This window comes from Sturnira hondurensis, unplaced genomic scaffold, assembly GCF_014824575.4.
Source record: "Sturnira hondurensis isolate 20B ecotype Veracruz unplaced genomic scaffold, ASM1482457v3 Scaffold0005563, whole genome shotgun sequence".
Lineage (NCBI taxonomy): Eukaryota > Metazoa > Chordata > Mammalia > Chiroptera > Phyllostomidae > Sturnira > Sturnira hondurensis.
The window spans coordinates 3,579,202-3,603,171 of NW_028078194.1; the positions used below are offsets into that span (position 1 = coordinate 3,579,202).

Genomic DNA, 23,970 nt, shown 5'->3' on the forward strand with positions numbered 1-23,970 from the left:
CCTTCTTCCTTTCCCCCAGCAGGTCACCAAACCTAATCCTGTCAGTTCTACCTTTTCTAATCTGCTTCTGGTCAGTCTCCCCACCCCCCCGCCCCCCCCAGCCCCGATACCAGTCACCACAATCCTGCTGCATAACACCATCATCTCTAATCCAAGACACCTGCAAAAGCAGCCACTTGATCTTCTTGCCTCCCATAGCATTTCTTTCTAATTTCTTCATCACTTCCACCATATTTGCTAATACATGAAATTTAATGTCATTTTTCTTCTTAATGCCACTGGATAAAGTCCAAATTTCTTAACAGACATATCTTACCAGATCCTTTGTGACCTGGTTCCTGCTGCACCTTTTTAGCTTCATCTTGTGTCAGGGTCTATGCATCTCCCTCTCTCTCCCTTTCCCCTCTTTTCCAAATTTGTGTTCTCACCCCTTAATCTTTATCTGTGGAACACTTCTTTATTGTCTAGCACCCCCCCCCCCAAAAGTCTGGGTAATTCCAACCTTATACTCTAGGTCAGCCATACTATAGTTTGTTCAGGAAGCCTTTTCTGGCCTTACTTCCTCTGAGTGATTTGTACCAATGTGTTCTTCTGTCAATCATAACATTTATCATATTTTGTAATTGATTGTTTCATTGTTCTCTCCCCTGGTTGAATTAACATAGACTTTGTGAGAGAAGGGAATGCATCTAATCTTTCTATCCCAGCAGAGTGGCTGGCTTCTAGTAGGTGCTCAATACAAATTTTTTTTTTACATGGGTGATTTTGTTGTTTTAATCCCCATCATGATTTATTGTAATTTATGTGTAGTAGAAGATTTCCAGTGCTTTTAAGTGAGTGCTTCTGAGTTTAACTACAGGTGTTTTTTTTCCCCTTCTGGAAGAAAAGCTTTCACTATAGCTTTGAATATTAGCCAGGCTGGTAACTTTAAAAACATAATAGATATTAGAACTAGTTTTAAAAGTTTATAACTGGTACAATTCTGTGATAGTGTGGCATTTTAAAATGTGAATTGGCTATAATGTAACCCTGCATTTTGTATGACCAAATTTTTTAGACCCTGTTACAGTTTTACAAAAACCTATAGTTTTGCAGTACTTTGAATTGTAAGAATGTGGCAAATTATGAAATGTATGGTCAGCTCTTGGTGCACGTGTGAGTTAAATCTTGCCCCCCTACCAAAAAAAAAACCCCACCACAAACTTTGTGACTCTTTAAAACTGCAAACACAAGGGAGTACATGCACAATTATAGCATTTGAAGTTCTCCATAAAATGCAGTGAAGTATTATTGAAGAATGTGTAATTCCTTTAGACCCTTAGTAAAAGAGATAGTATACAAATGTAGGAGTAGAGAACAATGTTACTCTTTAAATGTGAATGCTGGAAAGTCAGCTAAGCTCACTCACTAGCTTCTTGACTTGCTCATATAAAACCAATTTCAGCAAAAAGACAAATTAGTAGCACTATAGCTTTCAATATTTGCAAGCAATTGCTGTTACAATTGTTAAATCTTTGAATGCAGCTGTTTTGTTTTGTGAGCCCTTCTCCCAGTATCATCTGTCACCTAGTTAGTTTGGGTTGGGCTGCCAACAGTAAAGGCAGCTTTAGAAGAATTGTTAAGGGGTATTATGCTCATTACAGGAGATGGTGAATCTGGAACATTATTGGGTTCCATGGCTTAATACAGATATTTTAAAGGTTGTTTTTTTTTTGATAACCTTCACCTGTTTATGCCACAGTTATGTTAGTTGAGTACTGTTTTACGTTGACTAGCTAATATGAGCATTTTTTTCCTTGATCATGGAGAAAAAAAATTAAATTCAGAGAATTTTCCTTCAGTGATTGAAGCTATAAAGGTGCATTTCTAAAATGTCTAGACATTAATTATGATTTAACTACTTAGAAGCCATACCTTACACCTGTGACATATAACTTTGCATGTGAAAGTGATGCACTGTTCAGAAAAGATTCAGGAAAAAATCAGAACATACCCTGTTATGGAAGAAACAAATTGCTACATAGTAACAGAACTTTGCTCTGTTTTGTTAGTGTTCTCTCTCTCTCTTTCTCTCTTTGCACTGCTGATACTTCAGACAAACATTGTTGCAACAGGTATGTTCTGTGAAATAAAAGGAAGCCTCTTGATGTGGGTCAAGTTTTAGTGGATCCTTCCTAATAATGACAGGGAAAATGCTAAAATGATCTTAATTATTTATAGGACAGCGTGTTTCTTGTGTTTGCTAGTCTTATTCTTCTTTTACTGCTAATTTCAATTCATTATAGGATTGACAAAAGGGGTTATTGTAGATTTCATACAGTGGGTGGTCCATATCTGCAGGTTCTGCACCTGGGTTCGACCAACTATGGATCAAAAATATTTGGGGGAAAAAAGTGATGTTGTTGATGTGTCCTATGTAGTTAGGCCTACAATGGTTGCGTCTATATTCAACATGTACAGACTCTTGTTGTTCCCTAAACAATACAGGATAATAACTATATAGCATTTGTTTTGTCTTTGGTATAAGAATATAGAGATGATTTAAAGTACATTGAGTCCTCACTTAACATTGTTGATAGGTTCTGAGACTGTAAGGGAAACAACTTACAATGAAACCATTTTGTCAAACACTAATTGATATAAACAACAGTTAAGTTCCTGTGGCATCTCATTATTTCATCAACATTATAATGAAACAACCTTGAACAAAATGATGTTATTTGAGGACCTGCTGTATATAGGAGGATGAACATAGGTTATATGCAAATACTATGCTATTTTATATAAGGGACTTGAGCATCCGCAGATTTTGGTATCTAAGGAGGGTGGAGTAGGGGTGTCCTGGAACCAATCTCCCTTGATACTGCGGGATGACTATATATCACATATTACATACTTCAACAAATTTAGGTGAAAAAAAAAGCCAGGAAATGTAGAGGAGGCGTTATAGAAGCTTTTTCATTTCACTCCTTATGGTAAATTCTTCCCTGTTTCTTTGGTTTATTAAAGTACTTGTATAAAGGGTGTTTTTTTAATGTGATAAAATACACAGAACAAAATTTACCATTTTAAAGTATATAATTTCATGCGAAGTTTTAAAACTACAAATATTCCTGGGTGTGGCCCATGGTGAAGAGACTGATTATGGAAGTGGGTGGGCTGGGTGGAGGCGGGAGGAGGAAAAAGTGGGACAACTGTAATAGCATAAACAATAAAATATTTAAAACAAAAAATGTCCTGAAGATGTAAAAATTAAATACATTTTAAAAAATAAAAAAACCCACAGACATTTCTGCTGAAGAACCCTGATTTTATCTTTGAGATGAAAGTCATGCAAAAAGGCAGTGGACTTTTAGATTGGGGTAGAGATTAGGTAAAAATGTCCTGAAGGAGATAATACAACTTGTTTGTATATTTTTAAAATCATTTATTTAACAAGAATGCTTTCTAATGTACTAGGTGCTGGACATATGTTACAGAACAAAAATGGAGTCCCCATTCCCATGGAGTTTATGATCTAGTGTGGGAGTGGGGGAAATAAAATTTATCTAACATGTACCTGGCCATGCCCTGGCTTTGGTGTGGTTTCACATTTGCATATTGATCCTTGTGTTCTGTGTGGCATCTTAATCTACTTTCTTGTTTAAAGAAAATAACATTAACACAGTTTCAGATTACCCACAGTGTGAACTAGAAGATTTGCGTTTTAACACACCAGTATAGGGAATTTCTATGAAGTTGTTTTCTTTTGAACATAACTCTCTTAATGATAATCTGTGAGACTTATGACGGGTTCATATCAGATACTTATTCTGTATGTAGCATGGAAAAGTAAAGTTCAAATAATTTGTTTTAAATTTTAATGTAGTTTTGCTAAATGTAAAAAATACAAAATGGACAAATTTGACTAACCATTCTCTTTAGTTATGGTTGCAAAGCCATTCTTATAATGTATTCTGTTGATTGACCCTCCACAAATTTTCAGAGAGATTAAATTTATTCTGAGAATATTGAGATTGGAAGTAGATTGAAGAAGTTATATTTTATACTTTTTTTCCTTCATCAAATAGCTTAGGAGTGGAAATGCAACATAATACCTGTCTATTCACAATGAAGTAGTAATCTAGAGCATAGTTAAAAATACGTATGGGGTGGGCAAAAGTAGTTTAGAGTTATGAGTATGTAAAACGGAGTTTATTCTTATATTACTATTTATTATTTATTTGTATTACAACTGTAAATCTTTTTGCCCACCCCTGTGTCATTTCTTTCAGTTTCTTTTTGTGTCTTTATGAATTATCATAATGCAGAGAGCTGAGGAGAGGAGGGGTTAGATTGCAGCTGCCCGTATAAACTCTGCGAACTTTCAGTACTCTTTCCTTTTTCCAGGCAGTCTTTACAGCAGTTGGCCAAAATCACAAGTTGGTAAACAAAACATGAATCATGTCTTGCATAGTTATCTCTCTGAATTAAAATTCAAATTGAAAATGGGCCAGATTTCTTATCATCAGTAGATTCATAAGGAGTGGATATTGCCACATATAATTACCTATGTTTTATTTAAATTATTCTCCTGTAGTCTTTGGTATCTTACATTCAGTTGACATCTGTTACCTCTTCTCCATCTGTCTATCTTCAGAGAATGAAGAATGACATTTTTTTTTCTACTAGCTTTTCTGCAAGAGAAGGTTTAGCTGAAAGAAATATTATGGTAAGTACTGTGTTCCCTCAAGCAGCCTGTCTTTTAACTTCCTTTTTCTTCTGACCACCTAGCTTCCTTCAGGACTCTCCCTCACCAAGGACCTTGTCTGCCTCTAACACAGTACTGACCCAGTCTTAAGCCTTTGCCCATCTCCCACCAGTTCACTATGCCAGCATTTTTCATTTTGGCCTGGCTCTGATGCTTATCCTGCTTTCCTTATACCTGGCTTCCCTGGGTTAACAAGTCACACTGCCCCCTTGTCAGATCCTGGCCTGTGCAGCTCTTCATTCTTTCTTTTGTGTGGTGTTGAATCTGCTGTCCTGGAGAGATGAATGGAGAACTCCAAAAGGGGCTTTGAGTCAAGAGGACCAAGCAAACATTCTTGTGTCCCCATTCCTCTATTCAGGGTGGAGTGTTTGGTTACCACCAAGGTGGAAGATGTGACAATAAACAAGCCCAGAACTGGATGAAAGAGTGAGCCTGCTACTCTTAGGAGAGTTGGCTAGTGGAGGAGCACAGGTGACAGGACGTGGCACTGAGATAAAAGGCTTTGCAGAAAGGAGAGGCAAGAAGTACTATGTTGCTGTGAGGCAGATCAGCATTGGGTTAGAGAGGGGTTGAAGGTCTTTGGGCAGGTGTGTGGTTCTAATGAAGCTAGGTAACAGGGAACTAAGGAAAGTTTAGGGAGCGTGGCAGTTATTGAAGGAATACAGTGCCTACCGCATGGTCTCTTTCAGCTTGCTGTTTGGAGTAGATAACTGCCTTGATGTTTAGAATGCTGAAGTCTTGCTATGCTGATCTTTTCACTAACTGAAACATTACCTTACCAGCAGTTCTGTTATTTTCATAACTTGTTTTTATGTAATACATTTGTTGTAGATTAAGGATGTGTCTCAAAGGAAGCAACGAAATTATAATGTAGCACTCTTTGGGGGGGGTGTTAAAATGGTGCTTAAATTTGTCCCCAAGAAATTTGAACTTTTCTTTATCTGTAATTTTAGTTATAGTAAACACCAACTACTCAGCTTTATTTAAATACTGTGCAAAGTATTGTGGGAGACAAAAAGAATCACTGAAGGAGGTGAAGCCTAATAAGCATAAGACATCACGTGACAACTCAATATAAGAGATGCCATAAAACAAAGCATAATAAATACAAAAATGACCGTGTGAGATGAGGATTCATGTGGAGTACAGAAGAGGAAGTAATAGTTTGAGGTGGTTTCAGGAGGGTAAAGGACTTTAAATCTTTATGGATGGGAGCTAGCTGAAGAATTGAACCCAAGACAAGACATTCCAAATGGAGGAAACAGTATAGACGAAGTTATGAACACCAAAAGGTCTGTGTTTGGGAGATACTTTTTTACTCTTGATTGCTATCTGAGAGATGGTTAGGGTGAGCCATTAAAAAGTTTAGAGTAAGGTAATAATTTGATCAAAGGGTGCTTTAGGAAGTAAATCTGGCAATAAAATCACATAGTAAAATCACATTATGCTCACCAGGCAGTTGTAGGTGTGACACCAGAGCTTCCAAAGAGGACAGATTAGGGGTTATTTGTACTGTGTTATAGTTTTAACAAATAATACAATTTCCTAAGGGAGAAACTGGAGAGAGGTAAGCAGCCAAGGATGAAATCTGGGAGAATGTTCATATTAAGAGTGTTAAGAGTAAGGAAACCAAGAAAAGAATTGAGTTCAGAGTAGAACGCGGGCTAATAAAATGTGAAAATTTGGGAAGGAAAGTATTTTAAGAACAGTATTTGCTGATACCATAGAAGAGTCAAGAAAATTGGATTTATAAGAAAATTGGATTTGGATCTTGCAGGTTAATTGGCGACTTTCAAATGTGCTATTTCAGTAGTGGAAAAGGGTTAGGAACTTGACTCATGGATTAAATTGTGTATGGTGAGGAAGTGAAAGAGGTGATTTTAAACACTGGTTCAAGATACTTGGCAGTAAGAAGAAAGTGTTGTAGGAGATGGAGGTCAGGGAATTTATTTTCTTATTAGAGACAGACCTCCGCATATTTGAAGACAGAAAAGAATGGGTTAATAAGGCAGTGGTTTGAGGTATTGTAGAAAAGATAAGTATTGAGTGAGGATAGAAGGGAATGGTATCAAAATAACAGTGGGACAATATCTAAGTCTTGAAGAGTGGGGACACTCTCTTCATCTGAGATAGAAACAGGGTAAGTGTAAAGACCAATCTTTAGAGGTAGTGAGGAGAGAACCTGAGGTCATCTGTGTACCATTACCTAGAAATCTTGGTACTCAGTGAAGTAGTTCATTTCTTTTTTAAGGAATAGGGAATGATGTAATTGGGGCCCCAGAAGTGTGGAAATGATTGGGGAAAACTTTGAAAGATGTTTTCTTCTAACTTTTTACACATAGATTTATTAACAAGTTATTATTGTGACTTCCTTAGAGTATTCATTTTGTGGCCACCTTTGCTTTTGGTCACAAAAAGCAGAAACTCCATAAGGAAAAGGAATTATGAAATGGTTAAAATCTTTGCAGAGCTCTGAGGAAGTCGACATCAAATAAGTCAAAAATATGAAGAACATTATGTAAGGGGAAAGTACAAAAAATATTGCAATGATGCGAAGCTGTAAAAGACAGCTAAATTATCTATCTAATTATTTGTTTAATCTCCAAAAAAGAGATTAAACAAAATGAGCTTCCCTAAATCCTCATACAAGTGGCAGAGTTAGGACCTCTACGGTCTTCTCAGTTCCAGTCTGGATTTCCATTTTACAGCTATTTTTACAGGAAGGTGCCGGATCTTTGTGAGCTATACATGGATATAAGAGAAGCCCATATTGTTGTAAAGAATTCATGAGTACATGCTGCACATACAGTCATAAGTCAACTGTAGCATATATTGGACCTAAGACTAATATAATTTTTATAGTAAAACTTACTTAATTTTGGATAATTTTGCCTGCCACAGAATATTAAAGATTTAAATGAGTGTTTTTCTTGATGCATACAGAAAGTAACTTATAGATGTTTAAATTTTCTTTTCACAAATTTCATTGAGTGTAGGCATTCAAACTCACATGCTCATGGCAGTATGCAGATGTTTCTTGGTTTGGCGAGGGTTTTATATTCTTTAACATTGCAGTCACTTTTAAAGATGAAAATAAAGGGCATTCTGAAAGTTATGTATGGAGTGGGAGTGACAAATCATTTTCTGAGGATGGGGCTTGGGGTCTGACTTAGTCTTGGAAATTTTAAGAACACCAACTGTCAGGAAAAAAATTTTTCCCCTTTCTTCTGTCCTATTATTTCTCTGAGTCACTGTTCACCAAATCCTGTAGAAAAACTGACGAATGAATGGATAAAGACAAATATTTAGCTAGCATTAAATAAATAAGGGGTGATGTATCAGTGCACAGTGTATCTATAAAGTAAGTTAATTTTTACATGTCTTATAAAAATGATTTTCTTTTAATAACTCAGTGTGCCATTCAGTATATTGGAAGCAAAATATTGTGTTGTATTGCTTGTTTTGTCTTATGTTACTGACTTTAATTGCCTCAAATATTTTTTATTTTTTAAAATTATTTATTTTTTAATTCTCACTCAAGGATATGTTTATTGATTTTAGAGAGAGAGAGAAAGTGAGAAACATTGAACCCACAACCTAGGTGTGTGCCCTGACCAAGGATTAAACCTGCACCCCTCTGGTGTATAGGATGACACTCCAACTAACTGAGCCACCTGGCCAGGGCTCAAGTATTTTTCTTGATAATATGTCCTTCTTACATACCCATAACTATAAAGTTTGAATCTTGCCTTTTAGTGTTTTGTTTGGAAGCAATTGAAATGTTTTCATTTTACCCTTAGCCTTCTTGACAAAAAACGAACAAACATCTATTTTAGTTATATTTCTTACCAGTTATAATGACTTTTTACTTCTTAATGACTGGCTAGTTGGAAATACTACACTAAAAAAGAAAAAAACAAAAAACCCTGCCCATTTCATTTGCTTCCTTAGAGGTTTATCTTATGAAAGGCTTTCAGAGCTTTGCTTTCTAATTTTTTAGCTCTTGATGAAAGAAAAAAGAATTCTAGAAGTAAAATATGATCCTCTTTACAATGTATTAATGCTTAATGTTCATGGTTAGCTCTGGGACCTTGCTTGCCTTCTCTACTTCATTAGATAAAATTTGAAGGTATATTCACTAAATCTCCCCTTGTATAAGATTGGGAATAGTCAGTGTAACCTTGCCCATTGTCACCCTCTATCTTGTTTAAAGTACATATTCCATATATGAAACCATCTTGTTTTCATTACTGTGGCATCCACTTTACCTCATTAAGCCTGATTAGTTTTTCAAAAGGTCTAGACCTGTATGATATGTGGACAGCTGTGGTAGTTACTTGTGACGTTCTTTTTAAAACCGTAGGATTTCCCTGTATGCCCCAAACAAAGTAACACAGTTTTCCATTTCCCCCACTTATTCCATATATAAGGCATTGTAATTTTATTCCAAACTTTATTCATTGGTGGGATTTGAACCATGGTGTCATGGCTGTGGAATTTGTGACATTATGTCTTTACAAACTTTTAAGAGATTTTATTTATTGCCATATGTGTCACTTCTATACAGATGACTCATATACCTATGTACCTTTCATTTCAACTTTCTCCTGAATTTCAGACCTTTATTCCAACTACCCTTTTTGGTCTCTGTTATGCTGTCCCTGCCACTAGTAAACTTGTCATCTTACAACATTTCCTCACTTGTTCTTCCCGTTTCTTTTTTTTTTTGTAATTCAGTTGAGAAAATATTTATTAAGCATTATTGTGAACCAAGCACATCCTTAGCTAGGTGATGCAGAAGTGACAGGAGAGCAGTTTACACAATTGTAATTTATCAGCCTCGTCAAGATGTACGTGCTAGGGATTAAGTACTGAGCACTACTCTTGTTGCAATCAGTGATTTAATTGATTTCATTAAAATACATTAACAATCATTAGATACACAATGGACCCTGTGTTTGGTACTTGGATACCAACAATAAGATAGTCTCTGCTCTCAAGGAGCTTATATTCCTGTGGAGGAGTCTTTACATAAAGGGTGATTGTCCTGCAGTATGGTAACATGGTGAAAACAATATTATGAGAACATTTAGAAAATAACTAAGCCAGCACTGATGCAAAAAGTCAGAGAAAGTGACATACATACAGCTTATTTGTTAATCTTGCATAAAGCTTCGATCCAATCTTTTTTTATCTTCTGACTTCAAATCTGGCCCACTTTCCATTACACTAGGCTTTCTGAGATAACTGTCCCATTGCTCTGCTTGTTAGAAAGTTCTTTTCTATTGAGCCCAGTTCTGCTTCCTGGTGACTTAACTTCATCAGCATGCCATCCACAGCCATACAGAAGGCCTAATTCCTCTTCATGGGTCACACTTCAACTGTTTGAACACAACTCCTCTGTCCCCTACCCGATAGATTGATATCAACTACATACCAAATGCTGCAGACACACAGGGAACAGTCATTAGACTGCAAGTTCAGCTTTCTAAGCTCTTTCTCCGACTTTTGCACAGGAATTTCTAGGAGTGTATGCATTTTAAAGCTTCCAGGTAATTCTGATGTGGCCCAACGTAGTCCAAAATAAAAGAACTTTGGACCTAACTTATACCACCTCCAGGCACTGGAGTTCTGATTTGTTTGTTAAAGCAGATACCTGAAAGATGCTTTTTTAAAATGAAGTATTACAAACAAACTATACTATTAGGGTATTCCACTCTAGGTCAGAGAGGTATGTTTCCATCCAATTTCATTTTCAGTAAAATAGTTTTTTATTAAGTTTATTCAAAAAAGGCCTACCCTGGCCAGTGTGGCTCAGTTGGTTGGAACATCATCCTGTAACTTAAACATGGCTGGTTTAATTCCAGTCAGGGCACATGCCTAGGTTGTGGGTTTGATCCCCAGTCAGTGGGTATGGGGGAGGTAACTGATCAGTGTTTCTCTCTCATATTGATGTTTCTCTCTGTTCCTGTTTCTTTCTCCCCTTCCCTCCCTCTTTTCCCCTCCTCCCTTCCTCCTTTCCTCTCCCTTCTTCTCTTTCAGTAGAATAAAATAAGCTTTTAAAGAAGCAAAAGAAAATTAAAAAGGCCTAAAAATTGATATTAGAAAATGTTAGTCAGGCTTACTTCTACAGATAATGAGATTAAAGATTTTTAAAAAATATCTTCTTTGTCCTTTTCTTCATTTTTAAAGCTTGTGGGATGAGTATGTGTGTAAATATTAATAGATATATTCATATACATGCAATCAGTTTTTAAAAGTTATTTAAAAAGTTGTAATGATCACCATCTTTTACAATTTCATTTTTTTATATTCCCAGATATCTTTCCTGAAGGGGAGATATCTTTTTTTTAAATATATTTTATTGATTATGCCATTACAGTTGTCCTATTCCCCCCCTTCATTCCCTTCCACCTTGCACACTCCCTCCCCCACCGTTCTCCCCCTTATTTATGTCCATGTGTCACAAGTTCTTTAGATTCTGTATTTCCCATATTATTCTTGCCCTCCCCCTGTGTATTTTCTACCTACCGTTTATGCTACTTATTCTCTGTACCCTCTCCCCCCTTCTCCTCCTCCCACTCCCTTGTTGCTAACCCTCCATGTGTTCTTCATTTCTATGTTTCTGCTCCTGATCTAGCTGTCCTCTTGGTTTGCTTTCGTTTTAGGTGTGGTTGTTAATAACTGTGAGTTTGCTGTCCTTTCACTGTTCATATTTTTTATCTTCTTTTTCTTAGATAAGTCCCTTTAACATTTCATATAATAAGGGCTTGGTGATGATGAACTCCTTGAACTTGACCTTATCTGAGAAGCACTTTATCTGCCCTTCCATTCTAAATGAAAGCTTTGCTGGATAGAGCAATCTTGGCTGTAGGTCTTTGGATTTCATGACTTGGAATACTTCTTTCCAGCCCCTTCTTGCCTGTAAGGTCCCTTTTGAGAAATCAGCTGACAGCCTGATGGGAAGTCCTTTGTAGGTGACTGTCCCCTTATCCCTTGATGCTTCTAGGATTCTCTCCTTCATTTTGGTCTTGGCTAATGTAATTACTATGTGCCTTGGTGTGTTCCTTCTTGGGTCCACCTTCTTTGGGACTCTCTGGGCTTCCTGGACTTCCTGGAAGTCTATTTCCTTTGCCAGATTGGGGAAGTTCTTCCTTTATTTTTTGTTCAAATAAGTGTTCCACCTATGGCTGTTCCTCTTCCCCTTCTGGTACCCCTATAATTCGGATGTTGGAGTGTTTAAAGATGTCCTGAAGGTTCCTAAGCCTCTCCTCATTTTTTTGAATTCTTGTTTATTCATTCTTTTCTGTTTGGTCATTTTTTTTCTTCTTTCTGGTCCACTTGATTGATTTTGAGTCCCAGTTTCCTTCTCATCACTATTGGTTTCTGTGCATTTCCCTTCATTTCACTTAGTTTAGCCTTCATTTGTTCCTCTAATTTGTGACTAAAATCATCCAATTCTGTGAGCATCCTGACCACCAGTATTTTGAACTGTGCATCTGATAGGTTGACTATCTCTTGGTCACTTAAAAGTATTGGCTCTGGGGCTTTTAGCTGTTTTTCTGCTTGAGCCATAATGTTTTGGTCTGTTTACACCTATTACTTATGAGGGGTGGAGTCTTAGGTGTTCACCAGGGCGAGGCAACCCAGGTCACTGGGTTGTGAAGCTGTATGTGGGGGCGGGGTCTGAGAGGGAAAAAAGTGGCTCTTTGCTCTGCTCTCTGTTGCACCTGAGTCCCTTCCACCGCTTCCCCCAAGCAAACTGTGCTGATTCCTGTGTGGGTAGGCTTGTGTGTGTTCCAGGACCCTGTGGGTTTCTCCAGTGAACTTTCCTGTGAGAGTGGGAGTCTCTCCCTGCACCTCAACCCCTGAAAGTTTTTCCAATCGGTGCTTTTATGCTTTATTTTCCATACCTAGGGCCCTGAGTTGCACGATCTGTCTCACTGACTGTTTTTAAACCTTCCTTGTTTATCAGTGTGTGAATGTGTGTCCTTGGCCAGCCAACCACCTTGCGAACCTTACTCGGTTTTTGCCCCGAGCCTGCCCGGTCTACTAACCACCGCCTTTTTCTGCTGGGACCCCGCTCTGCTGGCCACTGACTTTGCCTCTTTTACTGGTGTGGATGGATGGTGCATTGTTGTCGGACTTGGGTACAGTTTAATTTTCTGTCTGTTTTGGTTGTGTTTTTGTTTCTAAATCTTTGTTGTCCTTAAATTTGGTTATGCAAGGAGGTACAGTGTTTCCACCTATGCCTCCATCTTGGCTGGAAATCCTCAGGTCTGTACTTTTAGAGAATTGTTAAATTCTCTAAAAGTTTCCTTTCATTTTATTTCATGCTTCACACTGCTGCCAGATTAGTCTTTCTAAAATATAGCTCCAGTCCCATCATTTTCTTAACCGAAGACCTTCATAGTTTGTACATTCAAAGTTCTCCACGTTAGGACTTTAGCTACTTTTTTGTTTGTTTATTTTTCAAAAGAGTTTATTTGGGCAGACCAGAGGAGTGGGGGTGGGGGGGCTGCGTCTAAAAGAAGGTGTTGGGTGTCTTGATGATGAAGTGTGGCATGTGCTGGCAATGAAGGAGTCAATGGGGCAGTGAAAACTTGATTTTGGAGTTGTGGAACTGCTTGACTGCTGGCTGAGGGCACTTGCTGGCTGCAGTCTCCTCCACTTTCATGATCTGGATTGAGTGGATGCAGGCCCTCATGTCTAGGTAGCACTGGTTGATGGCATCTGCGGTGTCAGGTCCTGGTACTCCCAGTACATGTTTTGGTTGCCACTGCAGGAATTGTAGCACAGCCAGATACCAAAGTTCTTCCCCTAAGGGAGGATTTTTCAAACACCTGCCCACAGTAGATAATTTTCCCTGAAGATTTCTTTATCTTCTTCAGTTGAGATACAAAGGTACCAGAAGCAAAACTTCGGAAAAACATGGTTACGTGGAAAGATGTGCATGTGGCAGCGGGGCAGTGAGGCAGTGAGCAGCACTTGGAGTGGGCGGGCAGCGCCCTGCCACGTCGCACTCTGCCACGTCGCACTCTGCCACGTCGCACTCTCGCCGTGTGCCCGAGGCCCTGATAGCCTTCTCTCTCAGTTCGTCACCACCCACAGAAGGCTGTAGTTACTTCTGTAGCTGTGTATCCCACTGTTCTCTTAAATGCACCCTGAATTACTGTCAAGCTTTTAGTCATTTCCCTAAGTGTAGTCTTCCTTTTCTTACTGCTGTGTTGTTATTCCTCCTTCAGGTGGTTCTCCCCCTTTCCCTTTTGTCACCTCATCTCCACCAGCATTAAATTCTTATTCTACCACTAGGGTCCATCTCACATACCATTTGTTTTATGAAGTCTTTACAGTATTACACAGTTGGGGATATAGTACTTGCTTTCTTTGTTCCTACTCCTTAAAGCACTTAGTGTATCTTTTCTTCCATGTATCCTACTGTACACTATATTCTACTTATTTGTGTATTTGCCTTACCCACTCACTCAACCCTCATAGCAAGTTGCTTGGGAGTAGAGATGCTTCTGCAACCCTAGCATAGATCTTTGTTCAGAGATGCTCAGTGCATTTATTGACTCATACTCGTACATATAAGAAAACACATTTCAGAATAACCATTATATTTTTGTTATTTTAGGCTTGACCGTCTTTTTATCTTACTGGATACTGGCACTACTCCAGTTACAAGAAAAGCTGCTGCACAGCAACTTGGAGAAGTGGTAAAGCTTCATCCCCATGAATTAAACAATCTCTTATCTAAAGTAAGAACTCTTTTTTTTTTCATTTCATATAATACAATTGTGGGAATGTGTTCATGGATAGGAACATAAAAGTAAAGACTTTCTGTCTTATTTTAGCGACAGCTTGTGGTCTTCAAATTTCATTAAATGTCAACATTTCTCTACATATTTAAAACTTTTTGCTATTCTTTTGTAATTTTGTCGCAAGATTACACACACACACACACACACACTCACATATGTATATATTTTTTGCATCAGGTTTAATTGTTGAAGGACTTTGACACAACATAAAATCTCTTACCTGTGGCAGAAATTTGAAGCTGACCCAATTTGGTAATGAACTAAGTTGTTAATCTAGTTTGTTAGTGATCTAACTTGTTCCTAACAGCTAGTAATTATATCATGGTTGGCAGTCTTCAAAATGGATGAGTACTCATGGGCAGTGACTAAAATACATGAGAAGTTAGTTGTCATTACATTCTTAGTTACCAGCTTTTTGAAAGTGGAGGCTTTCTGCTTTGGTGACTCAGTTATTGTAGTCTTAGCCTGTGTTCTTAAGCAGTAGTGGTACTTTCACTGAACTCTGGGCTTACAGAAGTATGCCTGCATAATGGTAAGCAGCAGAGTCTATGTGTTTAATTCTCTGGGATGCAAAGTAAAAACAAGAGCGCTTTGAGGAAGAGAAGAGTAGGGAATAGGATAGGGGAGCAATATGATAGCCCAGACATTGGAAGCCCCAAGGTACCTCTCTTCCTTTTTTCATTCTCATTTGTTCCTCCCTGAGTCCTATGAGTAGGATTTCAAAGCCCTTTGTTGATATGTATTGTATAAATATATACTATGTGGTTCTTACCATAAGGGCTAATAGTGACACTCTTCCCAGTGTATTCCCTGCTCTATATCCAAGATGTCGATGGAGAGAGACAGTGATTTGACATCTACAGGCTCCAGAGAACAATGCATATTAGTCAATATTATACTCATGTGTAAGGTATGGGGTAGAGAAGCATACCCATTTCTTCTGATCCCAAGGGAAGAGAGGAGGACTGAATGAGCTGAAACTGGAAACAATAAACAAGTCTAATCTGTGCTGAACTGAAAAAAGGGGTCCAGACTTTTGAGTGAGTTCTGATCTTTATAACAGACCCTAGCATACTGGCTGCCATCAAATAATTACAAAAGAAGCAAAGTTTGTCTTTAGCACCTTCTTACTTCCTGTCCTCTTTGTCCGCCTTCAGTGTTTTCCTCTTGTCTTTTAGTTTTGTTTTTTAAAGAGCTTTATTGAAATATAATTTACATACAATACAGTTCACCCATGTAAAGTATACAATTCAATGATTTTTTAATTTTGTTCACAGATATGTGCAACCATCACTGCAATCTAGTTTTAAAACATTTTATCTCCCCGAAAGTGTCCTCATGCCCTTTAGCAGTCACTTTCCATCACTCCTCCTTCCATACCCCACCTAGGCAACCAGTAATCTAGTTTCTGTCTGTAGATTTGCCTATTCTGAACATTTTACATATAAATGTGACCTTTTATGACTGGTTTCTTTTACTTAAAATAGTATTTTCAAGGTTCTTTCATATTGGGGTATGTCTCATTACTTCATTTCTTTTTATTGCCAAATAATCCATTGATGGATATGGATCCTATTATATGGATATACCATATCTTATTTATCTGTTCATCAGTTGATGGACTTTGGGTTGTTTCCACTTTTTAGCCTATAATGAAAATGCTGCGATGAAAATCCACATACAGGTTTTTGTGTGGATGTATTTTTTCTTTCTCTAGGTAATATACCTGGAGTAAAACTGCGGGATCATCTGCTAACTATGTTTAACTTTATAAGAACTGCCAGACTGTTTTCCAAACTGGCTCCACTATTTTGCATTCTGAACAGCAGTGTATGAGAGACCTGATTTCTCCACGTCTTTGCCAGAGCTTGTTATTAAATGACTTTGATTATATCCATACCAGTGAGTGTAAAGTGATATCTCATATACTTTTGATTTGCATTTTCTTGATGACTAATGATGTTGAGCATGTTTTCATGTGTTTATTGACCATTTGTGTATCTTTTTTTGAGAACTGTGTATTCGATCCTTTATATGTTTTTAAAGTGGGATATTTGTTATTTATTATTGAGTTGTAAGATTTCTTTATATATTTTGTATACAAGTCCCGTATCAGGTATTTGATTTGCAAATATGTTCTTCCAGTTGGTGGTTTGGTTGTCTTTTTAGTTTCTTGATAGTATCCTTGAAGTACAAAAGTTGTTAATTTTCATGAAATCTAATCTTTTTTTTTAATATCACTTGTGCTGTTGGGGTCATATCCCCCCCCCCAAAAAAAAAACCCTTGCCTAATCCAGTGTCACAAATATTTACCCCTGTGTTTTAAGGGTTTAATAGTTTTTAGCTCTTACTTTTAGATTTATAGCCCATTTTGAGTTAGTTCTTGTGTATGTTGTGAGGTCGTTATTTTGTTGCCCCAGCATCTTTGTTGATAAAAACTACTCTTAACCCATTGAATTGTCTTGGCAGTCTTGTTGAAAATCAGTTGACCATAGACACGTAGTATTGTTTCTGGACTCTCAATTCTAGTCTATTAATGTATATATCTGTCCTTTTGCCAGTATCACAGTCTTTGCTTTTTAGCGTGTTAAAAGCTATGTTATTTTTGAAATGCACTTAAGTATTCCTTTATTAAAAGTTCCCCATTTTTTATGGCATAGTGATATTTTCTCTGAATGATATAATTTTATAAATGATTTAATAATTTCAAGATGTTTTATATAAATTTGAGGGCTGCTAAATTATAAAGTATTGAATAATAACATGTAAATTTGTATTTCTCTGTTCTGGCTACCTTGAACAGAAAATTTTTTTTTGGTATATAAGTATTATTTTATAATTTTTTAAGGTATTGATATACTTACGGAGTACAAATTGGGATACTCGGATAGCAGCAGGACAAGCTGTGGAAGCTATAGTGAAAAACGTACCTGAGTGGAATCCAGTGCCAAGAACCAAACAAGGTGCTTTTATTATTTTTTTAAAAGACTTTATTTATTTCTAGAGAGACAGGAAAGGAGGGAGACTGAGAGGGAGAAAAAAATCAATTGTGAGAGGTGGATTGGTTGCCTCTCATACCCCAACCAGGAACCAGCCCATAACCCGGGCATGTGCCTTGACTAGGAATCGAACCAGCGACCCTTTGCTCTGAAGAATGATGCTCAACCAACTGAGCCACAGGGGTCAGGACCCAAACAAAGTGCTTTTAAATGGAAAATTGTTTGCAATAAAATTCTTACTGTAGAGTTAACTGTACTACACATTTTATATTTTAATATTCACTCTTTTAGATGTAGCCTTGTCAAGAAATGACACTGAATAAGGTGATTTGCACTATGCTTTAAAAAAACAACTAAACAAAATATTTTCATATATATATTTTAAAATTATTCCACAGTATACTTGATTTATAGAGATTATTACTTCCCTGAAGAAATTTATGTCCTAATAATAAAATTAATCAATACAAAGTAAATATTTGAAACAGTATTTTTTTGTTGGTGGAAGAATACTGTAATCACTTTTCTAAATTTAAGCATAATTGTGTATGGCTATTTGGATGGGTATCTGTGGTTTTTTGTGTCCTTTAGGTGTCTTGTAATGGAAGTTATTTTTCTGATTTCTTGTAATGATATTTTAAAATGAGTGTATGCTTTTAAAAAATTGTAAAAGTACCTATTTTCATTAAGTGAAAATATGGTGCATCTGGGTTTCATTTTCAAGTCCCTTTAATAATATTGCTTTTGTCATAAGTCTAAGCTTGTCTAGAATTTTTGCTTTAGTTTGCTGGCACATTATTTTGAGTAAGTGTGTTAATTTGTTTTTTCTCTCATCAGGTGAAATATATAACCAGAAGAAGTTATAACTTCTTTTTTTATAAACTCTTAAGGTAGTTTACACTGGTATTAAAATGTATAGTAAGATTGCTTATCATCACTAGAAAATTTAAAATATTTGTTAGCAGCTCTTTTTAAGTTGAACAGTTACAGTTTATAGACGAATTATATGCAAATACCAACTAAACAAACCAGTGAACAACTGCAATATATTTTTAAATTTATAATGGCATAACTTTTGGGGAGAGGAATGCAGAACATATTATAGATATTTTTAAGCCTCAGATGGATATATAATTTTAGCAATTTATCAGGGAATTTTAATTTGCTTCATATTGTTAGAATTAAACAATCATATTGTTCAATTAAATAAAATAGTTTCTTTGTGTCCCAGGTATTCCTCAGGTATAGGGAGGGATGATGCTTAGTAGTCTTATTTATGAATATATTCTGTGAAAATGTTTATGTCCCAATTTAGCACTATGGTAAACACATACTGTTTACCCTTGGTATGTTTAAACAATTGAACAGTAAGTGGAAACAGCATGAAATTTAACACATAGTTCAACATGAGGATGCATTTTTGTCACATAACTTCTCAGTCAACAACAGTTCTGCATACATCCACTAACACTCTAATGGTTTTTAGAAGAAGGGCCACCAACTAAATAGTTTATTCATAAATAACTAAGAGCTTTTATAAATAAATCCATGGTAGCTTTTCTACTTCTTTACCTTTTATTTTTCTTCCACCATAAGTAATGCTATTTTCTTTCATTTTACATTTTGGCTGTGTGATCAAATTAAATATTTTTAAACCTCATCTAGAGTCTACTTCAGAAAATGCTTTGGAAGATTCATCTACTACAGATCGATTGAATTTTGACAGATTTGATATATGTAGATTGTTACAACACGGGGCATCACTATTGGGATCTGCTGGTGCAGAATTTGAAGTACAGGATGAAAAATCAGGTATGTAGTAGTTCCAAAGAATAAAGTCTGAAATTCGAGGGTTCAGACTAATTTGTCACTTGATATGCTTTATGTCAGTCATGCAAAATCTAACATGTCACAAAATGTGACCTGAAGTTGGCAGTTGGGGATGCTGTGAGTAGGCAGACAGTCAGAGGTGCTTGGTCTAAAGCTACCACACGAATAGTTTTCCTCCCTTAACTGAGTGTGTACTATACATTCAGGGTGGGGCAAAAGTAGATATACAGTTAGTTCGTGTGGAAAATAATGTGGTGATCAATTAATATTATAAGAATAAATTATGTTTTGCATATTCACAGCTATAAACCTACTTTCCCCCCACCCTGTATGCATTATTAATGGGTACATATTAATATTTTAGTACCTGTTTTATGTAACATAGAAAGTATAAATTGTTGCGCAAGGGGAATAGATTTTTAAAACCAGGATTAGTACAGATTGTGGTAATGTTTTCACAATTCTGGAAATTTGAGAGGATTTATCATAGTTTTCTTTTTATTATGTGTTCTAAATATTTAAATAATTGGATTTACTCTTGCTAGTGACCAAAGCAAAAACTAAAAACAAAAACTAAATCTTGGATAGGTAATTGTCCCATTATCTTTAAACTTACAGAATCTATCTGGATATAAAATAAATGTTTTGGCCATTCAAGATTGATGCCTTGAGTGGAAAAAACCTTGATGTTTTTAGTGGATTTCTGTAAGTAAATAATTTGTTCTTTTGACTAAATCCAAAACAGAATAGTGTTTTGTTTTGTCGCTAATAATTGATTAGTCAAAGCATATCTCTAGTTAATGAAATGGTCTTCAATTTGTACATCTTTTTTTTTTAATTTGTACATCTTTAAAGAATGTTAAGTACCCATTCTCTCTTACTTAATATGGTTTCTGTTGAAAAATATGGTTTAGTTATTTTTGGAGAAAATTAAGAGGAAAATTTGCTCAGGTTCTGGAAAAGCATAGTTTTCTAATAAGGGAGGTAGAAACTTTTCAGTTTTAAAACTGTTTAGAGTTAACTGTTTTAAAACAGTTAAGTCTAAACAGTAAGCTTACTGATCTTTCTAGGCTACTCACAGACATTTACCAGAGATCTTTGGCCCTAATCCAGGGGTAAAAGTCGGTGTCACCATTGTCATTAAAAAAAAAAAAGAGTGCTCAGATCTTATCCCAGAGATTCTGATTTACTAAATATCTGGAGAACTCTAGGAAAGTGTATTTAAAAGAAAAAACTCCACTTGTGATTCTAATATGTAACCAGGATTGGAAATCCTAATTTTTTGGAACCCAGTTTTAAATTCTGGTAAGTCACAGCATGCTGAACAGTACTTACATAAAACCCTAAAGTTAGGTTTTCTTTACATGTCTGTTCATCTGTGTTTGTCTTCTCATGTATATGAAGAACATGTTCATGATTAGTTTAGGTGCTGGTCTGTTTCTTTTGCAGTTCTGTAGGTTATTTTTCTTAGTAGGACTCTCCCTGGAACAAGAGGACTAATTTTAGGCCTAGTGTATTTCTCTTTGGATACAGCAGCCTTAAATTTAAAAAAAAAAATAACTCTATTGAGATATAATGCACATTTTGTACAGTGCACTAATTTTAAAAGTGTATGTCATTGGTTTTTAATATATTCACAGATATATATAATTTAAGAATATTATTGCCTCAGGAAGAATCCTCCATATTCTTTTTTTTTTAACTTTATTCATTTATCTTTAGAGGGGAGGAGGAGAGAGAGACATATTAATGTATGGTTGCCTCTTGTGTGTCCCCCACTGAGAATTGGCCTGCAACCCAGGCATGTGCCCTGACTGGGAATCAAACCACGATCCCTTAGTTCGCAGGCCTGCACTCAATCCACTAAGCTACACCAGCCAGGGCAGAAACCTCCATATTCTTTATTTATCACCCTTTTATTCCCCTACTTTCTTTCCTCATCTTCCCTGCCATGAGCAACTTTCTTTCTCTATAGATTTGCCTATTCTGGACATTTCATATAAATCCAGTCATAAATATATGGTGACTGATTTCTTTTACTCAGCAGAATGCTTCCAAAGTTTATATATATTGTAGTATATATCAGTATTTATTTCATTTTTTTCTGTATAGGTTTTTATTACTTTTGTAGAATATGTTCATTTCCATTTTTTAATTGTAGTAGAATATAGATAACATTTACCATCTCATTATTTTTAAGTGTTTACACCATTCAGTAGTATTAATAAGTACATTCACTTTGTCATGCAGCTAATCTTCAGAACTCTTTTCATCTTGTAAAACTGTAATTTTATACCTATTAAACAACAGTTCCCATTTCTCCCTCTCCCCCATCCCCTGGTAACCACTATTTTTGTCTTTATGAATATGAATACTTTAGGTACTTCATATAAATGGAATCATACAGTATTAGTCATTTTGTGACTGGTTTATTTCACTTAATTTCCCCAGGGTTCATCTATGTTGTAGTATACATCAGAATTTCTTTCCTTTTTAAGGCTAAGTGATATTTCAGTGTGTGTTTATACTACATTTTGTTTATCCATTCATCTGTCAGTAGACACTGGATTGCTTCTGTGTTTTGGTTATTGTGAATAATAATACTCTGAACGTGGGTATACAAATATCTGTCCAAATTGCTGCTTTTAATACTTTTTGGGAGTAAAGAAGTAAAATTACTGGATCATATGTTAATTCTATTTTTAATTTTTTTAGGAACTGTCATAGCTGTTTTTCATAGTGGCCACACCATTTCACTTTCTTACCAACAATGCACAAAGTTTCCAATTTCTCCACATCTTTGCTATGTTGGGATTCTCGTAGCTGATGTATTAAATTAAGACTATGCAGAGTATAACTTGTTGAATGAGGAGGCACAAGCCACCCTCAAGGCAGCTAGCTGCCTTAGCATCTGAGCTCCCACTTTGGGGAAATGAAAACTTCAGGGTTGTTTTGCGTATGGTCACATAAAGTCAGTAAAGTCGCAAGGTTTATGACTTACAGACTAGAAATGGCTGGGGGTGAGGGTATTGAGAGTGGGGAAAGGGCAGTCCTCTGTGCTAGTCATGAGTAAGCAGGACATGGCATCAGGGTAGCAGGCACCTATTGCTTGTAAGGTTGTTGGGAGGAAGGTCACTATTTTTTCCCAGACTCAACTCTAAGTGGTTATTTAGATATTTACTTTTTAAAGGTTTTAATTTATTTTTAGAGAGAGGGAAAGGGAAGGAGAAGGAGAGGAGAGAACATTGATCAGTTGCCTCTCACGCTGCCAAGCAGGGACCTTGCCCACGACCCAGGCACCTGCGCTGACTGGGAATTCAACCAGCAACCTTTTGTTTTGTGGGATGATGCCCAAATCACTGAATCACACCAGTCATGGCTGCTCTAAACCAGGGGCCCCCAACTCTGGGCTTAGGTACCTGTCCATGGCCTATTAGAAACTCACCTCCTATTAGTAGGATGTGAGTGGCCAAGTGAGGGAGCCTAATGCTGGCATTACCGCCTGAGCTCTGCCTCCTTGCCCCTCCCCCCCATCAGTGGAAACATTGTCTTCCATGAAATCGGTCCCTGGTGCCAAAAAGGTTGGGTACTGCTGCTCTAAATGGTCATTTGAAAAGATGCCCTGAAAAAGCAAAGTGGGAACTTGTGGTGGGAATCCTTAGTTCAAGCCCTTATCAAAAATCCAGACTCTGAGTAAGAGGAGGGTTGTCATACTGTGAAATGCCTAGGTAGCAAATCAGAACAGCTGGTTTTTCATCACACTTTTAAAAGTGTGGTTTTGTTTTGTTTTTAAAGTTTTATTTATATATTTTTAGAGGCTAAGGGGGGTGAGAGAGAGGGAGAGAAACATGAATGTGTGGTTGCCTCTCGTGCGCCCCCTACAGGGGACCTGGCCTGCAACCTAGGTATGTACCCTGACTGGAAATCGAACCAGCAATCCTTTGGTTTGCAGCCTGTGCTCAATCCACTGAGCTATACCAGCCAGGGTATGTTTGTTTGTTTGTTTGTTTGTTTTATAATAGCCATCCTAATGAATATAAAGTAGTCTTACTTTATTTTGTGGCTGAGTGGTATTTCATTGTATGGATATCACATTTTGTTTATCCATTCCTTTGTTGATGACATTTGGGTTGTTTCTACTGTTTGGCTATTATGAATAATGCTGCAATAAACATTTAGGCACAAGTTTTTGTGTGGACATATGTTTTCAACATAAGAGTGGAATTGCTGAGTCATCTGGTATATAGTATATGGTATTACCATTCCAAGAAAATGCCAAACTTTCCCAGGGTACCATTTTCCCATATACCATTTTATATTCTACCAGAAGTATATAAGGGTGCTTATTTCTCCATGTTTTTGACAACACTTTTATTAACAGTTATGAACTGACTGACCAATGTACTGAGTGTGAAGGGCTCTCTCATAGTTTGGATTTGCATTTTCCTAATAACTAATAATATTGAACATCTTTTCATCTGTTTATCGATCATTTGCATATTTTTGGAGAACTGTCCAGATCCTTTACCCATTTTTAAATGGAATATTGTTCTTTTATTACTGAGTT

General features: G+C 36.6%; 1 protein-coding gene across 4 annotated transcripts in view; it reads left to right on the forward strand.

The window, feature by feature from the left end:
* The window catches only part of BTAF1 (B-TFIID TATA-box binding protein associated factor 1), a 110,425-nt gene that overhangs the window by 2,402 nt on the left and 84,053 nt on the right, over nt 1-23,970 (forward strand). The window contains exons 2-4 of one of the 4 annotated variants that reach the window (XM_037047339.1): nt 14,388-14,511; nt 17,423-17,537; nt 19,239-19,385. In XM_037047339.1, coding sequence (XP_036903234.1) covers nt 14,388-14,511; nt 17,423-17,537; nt 19,239-19,385 — 386 coding nt within the window. Of the gene's footprint in view, nt 1-14,387; nt 14,512-16,281; nt 16,477-17,422; nt 17,538-19,238; nt 19,386-20,021; nt 20,109-23,970 lie in introns of those variants that run through there. The other 3 variants (XM_037047340.1, XM_037047338.1, XM_037047341.1) reach the window with 3 other exon arrangements.